This window comes from Siniperca chuatsi, linkage group LG19 (genome assembly GCF_020085105.1).
Source record: "Siniperca chuatsi isolate FFG_IHB_CAS linkage group LG19, ASM2008510v1, whole genome shotgun sequence".
NCBI lineage: Eukaryota > Metazoa > Chordata > Actinopteri > Centrarchiformes > Sinipercidae > Siniperca > Siniperca chuatsi.
In genome coordinates, this window is record NC_058060.1 from 7,391,529 (window position 1) to 7,400,229 (window position 8,701).

Consider the following 8,701-nt stretch of genomic DNA (forward strand, 5'->3'; position numbering starts at 1 on the left):
CGTGGGCGGCCCCTGAAACTCCACTCTGTGAAAGTCTACAACAGTGCGTGAAAGGTAAACACGCTCTGCATTCAGAATCGCAGGGCTCACTTAGTCTCCTTATCTCTGTGATGAAGTGTTTTCCTCCTCCAGCTCTCAGGATACAGGCCTCTGCACTTCCCCAAACAAACCTGTCAAGGGTAGCACACACGTGCAACAACACCACCACCACCACGGCCAGGCTCCACTCAGTAAAGGGGCTGTTTTTCTTTTTATGAGCACCACTTTGAGTGCTTCTTGTTTGGTTTGCTGATAACAGCCATGTTGGGGAACATGTGGGGCATATGTGTTCCATTTACCCACTAATTAGATTGCAAGGCAGTGCACTGAAGCATGCATTGTAGCCTCCACCCCCTCCGCCTCCACCCACTCTGCCAGTCCATCAGATAAGGAAGTCATTCTGGCTCTCATCAGTTTCCATTATGTAAGGCCTGATTTGGTGAGTGGAGCTGCGACAGGGAGTCTGATGGGTCCAACACAAATCACACCCAACTACTGTCTACAGATATATAAGTAACTATTCCCCCTCTCATAATTGAGTTACTTATGACATGGCTTGTCAGCGATTAGCACAATAACCCACTCTCATGTTATATAGTGCCATCATTTGAAATTAAGAAGGAAAAAGGAAAATGGATTTCACTTCATGGCTTGTCTTTGCTGGATAAAGCCAAAGTGCAGCCGCACAAGGTGGAATACATTGTGAAGTCCCATGAAAACCCACTCCATTAAAAACATTAAAAATGAAACGGTACACCAAGTTAAAAATAGGAAAAAGCTGTAGGTCAGGTCAACTCCTTTTTCGGGTGCAATCTCTGCGTGGCCCACATGAATCACAGACTTACTTAAGTTTCACAGCCGACTGCCGAAGTCATTTGTTAGCGTATCCTCTAGACAAGCAGTTTATGACCTTCTGACCACACTATTGGTATTACATAGGCTGTGTCGGCTCCAAATGAAATGAATAAGCAAACAGGGTAGAGGCAAAAAAATAAAAATAAATAAATAAAATAAACAGCGAGGAGGAAAGAGAGGGAGAGGCGCTCACAGATGCAAACACATCCACTACACAAACTTCATCTGTTAACACATTTATGAACAGCCAATTAACTGGCAGTCCACAATCTGCTAATTCAGTGGCTGTTAAAGTGAAAACGTACTGTTGAGCTAATTCCTAAATGATACATCGATGGATCACTAAACTCAAAGCCTACCCTCTTTTCAACCTGGAAAAACGCTGCCTTCCTTGAGCCTGCAGGCACTAAAATATTTTACTGTGTGTGGTAAGACACAGGAAATTCATTCCTGACTAATTTGATTAGCACAAGCATTGTTACCGCTAACCCCCCTCTTCCTGTCCCTTCCTCGCTCTCTCTTTCTGAAGATGTTGGACAGTTTAATAGTCCCTCTGGTGCTGAAATTGGACCCAAAAGAAGTGTCAAGAAGCATCCAGCCTTTAAAAGACAGCAGCATTCAGCCTGCCATAAATCTCTGACAGCAGTAAAGAAAGTGGGATTGAAATCCGGGATTAAAAAACCAAACCCTGCAAACATATACAGGGGCCATTGAGGGAGCACAAAAGAAGCGTAGGGTCCAGGTTTTGGGTGGAGCAGGGATACAGTAACAGGATCCAGCAAAGCCCTGTACTCTCCCAAGCCCTGCAGCGTAAACAAACAGCTGAGACAGAGCAGGGCAGAGGCACCGGCACACGCACAAAAACCACACACAATCACACACACACACACACACACACACACACACACACACACACACACACACACACACACACACAGACAGACAGGCAATCAGAGTGAGGCAGTCTGCCCAGGCAAGGCTCACCTCAGGGCACCCACACTGACACAGGCTCATCACATTACTGCCTGTCTCTGGTTTCATCGGCTTAAACTATCTATCTGACAACAGGTTAGCCGCTTAGCCTTTTGTTGGATGCGACAGCTCGCGGCTTACAAGTCAAATAAGGATCAGTAACTAACTGTCATTGAGAGATTCACCATAAAAAGGTAATTTCACCCAGTTTTGCGTTGAAATCGAAGTCAAAAAACCCAAACTCACTTGTTTCCAACTTTGACACAACTCTGAGTGACTGCCAAATTAAAATAAGCTGAGACTTGTTTTTTTTAAATGTAACCCGTTCTTGGAATATACCACTTGTTGGAGAGTAATGGGATTTTAAGAGGAAATATGAAAGCAAATAGCTTATTAAGATGGACATTTTTTCTTCCAGTGTATAAAGTAACCACAGTTAATGGCCCCCGGTGAGTTTTTCTCCCTCAATGCCTTCTGCTAAAGTACGGCAGTTCAAATCAATATTGTACCCCGGTGACTTCATTTGACAAGGACGAGAAGTGAGGACATTCCAAAACCAAATGGCAGGGGTGAGACATTCCTGCTGCCCTATGTAGTGCCAGAGCAGGAGAGCATTTACACAGTTTCAGTGAGCCTGCGGACACTAGATGGAGCAGTTTCATGTGCAATATGCATGAGGGAAAGGGGAGAATGAGTGTCACGCATAAGCGCTATAATACCCACAGGAACACAAACATGCTATCAAATAGGAATAAACATAAATCTATAGGCGTGTATGTTTGTGTGAACAGCTTCTACACAGCCTCTCTTAGTGTAGTGGCTCCCAAAGTGAGTTCTGGGGGCCAAAAGCTTCCCAGACTGTTTAAATTCACTAATACTGTTATTTCATTCACCCATTATTGCAGAAAAAAATGCATAAAGATTATTTTCATAGAGGTTTCACTCTTTATTCCCAACTAACTTTAGATCAGATTGGGGCCCCAGGGACAAAATCAGATTGAATGAATTAGTTTTTTGGGACCAAAAGCACATGTGTTTTTTACAGACACGATCGTTAACTCTGACTCGAACTAACAGTGTACTTACTTGCACTCCCGGTCCTCCAGATCAAAATGCGGATTGAAGTTGATGAGGATCCGCTGGTGAGGACCAGGCGCCGATATCACCCACACGCATCTCTGAGAAGGGGGATAAGACATGGGGTATCCGGGCGAGGTGAGGTAGTTGGCGGTTGAGATTCTGATGTTGCCTCCACATTTATCTGCAGAGGGGAGTGAAAAGAGTTCTTTATGGATAGAAACAAAAGGAACTATTCAACATTTGGGCATTTAGCTGATGCCATTTTATAGCAGCTGACAGAGTTAGAACAGTTGGACTACACCAGTTAATGTGTGCCTTCTTTAAGACTGTTAGGCTTACATGACATGTCTCTCACACCACTATAATACAAACTTGTGAGGTTCCAAAATGCACACATTCATCTATATATCCATATATCTATCTATCTATTGAAAACTATCCCAAACCATAATTTTTAATAAGTTGAATTGGTCAGGACAAACAAATGTTAAAGGGTCAGCAAGGAGTTTACTTGGAAAGTATCCCATTGTTACTGCATGTACTTTGGTATTCAGTGTTATTGTTAATAATATTAATATTGGGTCCAATACAATAGAATATTGTCTATGGTGAGCTCTTATGGAGTCAATTGTTTAATTGATTGGGATGATCTTAAGTAACACTAAGAGGAAGGAATAGTTCCTCACATTAAAATAAGAAAAGGAGCAGCTTCCAAGTAAAAAGTCTGAACGGAGAAGCTTCAAAGGAAGTTTTGTTTTGCCGAAGCCAAAATTCACAGGGATCTGCAGTCTGATCCTTTAAACGTCCTTATACAGTATGAGTTTCATCATTAAAAGGAATAATCCTTTGTCTTCCAGAGGCCCGCAATCCTGCTACTCACATTTCTCTTCATTTGCGCTTGTTTTCATCTTTTTTATTATAAAAGCGTCCACCATCTGCTGCTCTAACCCACACACACCTCTTCAAAATCAATCAAATGGGAATAAAATGAGAAGGGAATAAACGCGCAAAGTGGAAGCGAAACTGATGCTGTAAGAATAGAACATGGGGAAGTTGTGTAAGTCGAGCATTTGGGCAGATTTTTTGAAATTCATCATAGCTCAGAAACACAGGGCTTCTTAACCGATAGCTGGCCCCACAAAAACGGATTCAAATCGTTTCATAAAGTGTTCTGAAAGAGCTTTAGGTCTCACACGAAACTGTAATTATGTAAATACAAATAAAGAAATATTCAGGAATATTTTAATGGTATCATGGAAGATAAAAATGCCATACCAGCAATAAGGAAACAAACAAAAAAATACCCTCACTACTTTGTATCATACAGTTTACGAGGGGAATATTAGAGGAATATCAAAATTAAAACATAAAATAAAGGAGGAAACACAATTAAAGACAATTGTCTCTATAAAGTCCCTATTGAGCAATAATGTTAAAGTCTCTAGAAATATCACAAGAGGGATTTTCCTTAGGTGTTGGCAGAATGGGCAGGTGAGCGCCATGCGAGTGTGCCAAAAGATCAGCGGAGATCAGAGAGGGCTAATCTTTAAAAAAAATATTGGGATTAGTGCCGTTGCAGAGTACATAAAAGCTTTATTTCTATAGATATCAGATGTCACACTTACCGTTTTTGAAAGCCTTGACCACCAAAAGGATTCCCATGAACAGGATAAAGACTAATCCACAATGCATCCTTGTTTTCTCACCAAAAAAATAAAATTACGCATACAAACAAACTCCGAAATTAAACTCCTCCAACTGTTTTTTTTTTTTTTTTTGGCAAGTATTCTTCTTTCCTCCTCTTAGCTCAACAAATAAAGTAGAAGTGTCTCTTTTAACGAAGTCGGAACTGATCTGAGTGCGGACTCAGGTCGCTGGCATCCTATCATTCAGCTCCTGTTTCCTCTCGCCTGTCCCGGCTGCGCTCCTCTCTCCAGCGCCGACCGTGCCATATCCTCTCCAAGAAGCCAAAACGCAAGATATGTGAAGAAATGACCCACTCCTTTTTTTTGTGTTCTTACTCCGTCAAATGATAAGGCAGGGGGTAATCCTTGGCTGTGGAGTGAAAGGAGATAGACGGAGATGTGAGCAGGTTAGGAATGCGCTGCGGCCATGCGCTCTGGACATTCTAAATACTGTCTGAACGCGCTGTTGCTGATACACACAAGACTAAAGGCACGGATACACCCCTTCCCCAAAATTGTGACCACTTTGCTTCTATAGGCTCAGAGTGGGGACTCGGAGGGACTGATGATTGGCTTAATTACAAATAGCCAACCTATATGGGAAAAGCCCCGTGTCTTTATAAGTAAGCGGAGCCACACACTGAGTCACAGAGCACCAGCAGTCCGTTAAGTGACATGACTCTCTCTCTTTCTTCCTCTCTCTCTCTTTTACCCACTCCCTCTCTCTTCCCCTCCCTCCCTCTCTCTTCTCTTGCGAAAAGGAGCTAGACATTAATGGAAGATTTAGTAACACACCACGACTTCCTCCAGGAACATTTAAACACATCATTTGGGATATCACCATATACCAAATGTGATATCTGGTGAAAATATGAAAACATGATTTTGTTTTTCATTGTAAAGCTGGATTATAAGGAATACTGTAGGGGTATTTCCTCAGGATGTCCTCTTCCGCTTCTATTTGGGATTGATCATTGTATGTGACACACTGAACAACCCAATCAACAGAAGTTCCCTTTTGTGTCTTCCAATCCATCGGTCCCTCAAAACACTGATCAAACGGAAGCATATCTGTACTGCAGAGCTTATTATAGGCCAGTTTTGGCTCAGGAGCTAAATTATAGAAAGTGTTTTTTCCCCCTTAGTTCTTGAGGACTTTTTTTTTTTTATGCACCAGTAGCTGTCCAGATGCGCCGATTGTTAAAGCCTGCCCCACACCAGTGACACCATTAAACTGGCACTCTGAAATTTAGGGGGAATCAATTAAAGCGTAAATTATAGTAGCTTCGAGTCATTTACTCAAGGCTGCCCTTACTGGGTCACACTGCACAAAAAGAAACGGAGCAGGCTTGTATTCAGCAAACCTCAATCGGCGCGTACATGCTGTACTGCAAAATCCCACATAAACACAATGCATGGAAATACATGAAACATGAGTTTTAATATGTATGTTGTAATGTGTATATTTAAAAAAAAGAAAGGGCTGTAAAACAATAACGGGATCATATCAGCCACATTTGTAAATTTGTACGTGAAATCGTAGGAAAATGATGACAAATCTATTATTATTTCAGTGCACTCTAACGCTGCAATATTTTTTTTTCACCCTGTATGCACAGGTCAAATAAAAACAGCTGCATTCACCTGCGTCTTGAGGACACGCAAACCCGCAGGCATCCAGCCCTCCTCTCTCCACTTCCAACATGCGCGGAGCTGAGTGTACGATCCGATAGGCTTCCTCCGATTCTATCAAAATGACACCTTATGTTCTCCAGAGCCCCACAAATGCAAGTCAACTTATCCCCCCCCCCCAAACCCTCCTTTTTTTTTACGCGAGAACCACAGGGCAGTCCGGTTCGGTCCCGGGTCCCCACCGCGCAAAGACGCACAGCCGATGCCCGGTGACTCACTCTCCTCTCCGCGTACAGACTAGTCCCCTCCCCGCGGATCTCTTCGGGTCTCTCTCCTTGCTTCGCTCCCTTTCATTCAGCGCTTTCACAAGTGAAATCCGGCCAGTGTGAGGGGATAAGAGAGTCCCCCAAATGTCAAATGGATGGAAAGAATAATGTAGAGAAACAGAAAAGTCCTGGCTGATCTAACATAAGTTTTTTCCAGTCTCTCCGTTCGCCACCGCTCTCGGCTCCTCCACTGATGCAAAAGCAGAGGGTTTGAGTCTCTGCCAGCCCCACACGCCCCTTTACGAGGGATGAGTACGCCGGCGCGCGTGATTGTCTGCGTGCGTGTGTGTGTTGGTGTGTGTGGAGGGGGGGGTGTCTCTGCAATCGTGATGCAGATTTCACCCAGCCGCCTCTCTCTCTCTCTCTCTCTCTCTCTCTCTCTCTCTCTACCAGCCTGACTTTATTGGACACATCAGAAAGTCACATTAGACTTGAAATGCACTAACCCGATGGCGTCTCTGCGCTTGTAAGCCATCTTGAATGAGATCCGTTTTTTATTTTGGATCACTCACAGAAAACCTTTCCTTGCTCTATCTGCCCTTATGAGAAACTACAGAACTTCTATTATAAGTCTTAGAACATCACAATCACTCTGTAACTCTCTCTAGGATTATTGACGTGATATCACAGGAGGTAAAACATGCAATGATGTGCGTTAAGGAAACTATTGAACACCATGCACACTACAAGTTCCTATAGAAATATCATAAACATCATGGAAACACTACATGAGCTGATGTTCTCTGTTGGTGTAGGGACAATCTGTCTGTCTGTCACACACTCCAGCCTGTACCATAAATACACACAGACTCTTGAATGATAGCACATGTCATTCATCGGTGTAAGTGTAAGATGTGGCACCAACCAGAGGTGTCATGTCGCTAACCCATGTAAAAAAAAAACCAAACAAAATAAAATAAAAGTCCCTGTATTTGGTATTAATGAGTCAAACAGAATTGATAGCAATAGAATGAGACTTTTTGGACAGGGAAGGATTCTGGAGAATCCCCCCCCCCCCCAAAAAAAACCCCCCAACAACAACAAAAAAACAAAACAAAACAAAAAAAAACCTCCAACCTTGGAAACAGTCCTCTTTTGGAACAGGAGTCCCCAACGTTTTAATTATGAATGACCCTCTAAATTAGTGCATTCACAAACCCTCATTTGAAAATACTTATTCCAGAAAATGCCATAATAGATTTTTAGATACAACTGATTATGAAACTGGACAGCCCCTGGGAAATAACAGTGGAGAGAGCGAAACTTCTGGTCAAAACATCCATTCATATTTTCTCTCATTGTGCAACTCGCCAGTTAAGAGGAACTGACACTAAAACAGAATTCAGCATACTTCTCATATAGCTGAAAGTTCCCCGCTTCTCTCACCACTGCCACTGGACCTTAAGGGTTAAGCCTGGCACACAGGCTGCTTGAGTTCTCTGCTGTTTTAGCTCAATTGACTACAATAACTTGAGGCCTCCAGCTGCAGGTCTCTGTGGTTAGGAGCCTTCTGCCCTGTAGGGGGCATCAGAGCTGGTGAGCAGCTCAGACAGAGCCACCCATTGCTCCTCAGGCTCACCTTACTGTAATGTCTGTGAGATTGCACAGCTGGGTTTACAAACAAGTGCACTGATTAAAGGTTTTTGCAGACATAATCACTACATTCAGTATACATTTTAGTCAAACTTCCCATGCATCAGCATTAACGGCATTCTCTCATTCGTCTTTGTAGTAGGGGTGAAATAATAATTTTCATTTACTGTGTATTATAATCTGCTTGTTCTCAGAAATAACTAGCAAATCATTGTGTTGCCATACCAGCAATGCAAGCAGCACTGTGTCAATTCAAGAGGTTGACATGCTTTATGCACATAGTGTATTGAGATGTCCCCTTTTTGAAAAGTTTTTGTGATATAATAGAGCAAGATAAGCCTACAATCCCTGCACATTATTTTTTTTTATTCCTAGAGAGAGAGGGGGAGACAGAGGATTGAGTGGCTTTATTCCCATCGGAGCCTTGGTAATTCTCTGTCTTGCTGATAACACAAATGTTAAAATGGTGCCGGGCATCTCTATCAAAGGCAGCACTAACTAGCCTTTCGTGTCTTCAGG

General features: G+C 42.8%; 1 protein-coding gene across 4 annotated transcripts in view; it reads right to left on the reverse strand.

Moving 5' to 3' along the window:
* nrp1a (neuropilin 1a) overlaps positions 1–6,808 on the reverse strand; it is a 60,867-nt gene extending 54,059 nt beyond the window's left edge. For 2 of the 4 annotated variants that reach the window (XM_044176642.1, XM_044176640.1), the window contains exons 1-3: positions 6,276–6,808; positions 4,572–5,001; positions 2,953–3,127 (exon numbers count right to left, since the gene is read on the reverse strand). In XM_044176642.1, the coding sequence (XP_044032577.1) occupies positions 2,953–3,127; positions 4,572–4,638 (242 nt within the window). In that variant the 5' untranslated portion in view covers positions 4,639–5,001; positions 6,276–6,808. Of the gene's footprint in view, positions 1–2,952; positions 3,128–4,571; positions 5,289–6,275 lie in introns of those variants that run through there. The other 2 variants (XM_044176644.1, XM_044176641.1) reach the window with 1 other exon arrangement.
* Positions 6,809–8,701: the final 1,893 nt, after the last annotated feature.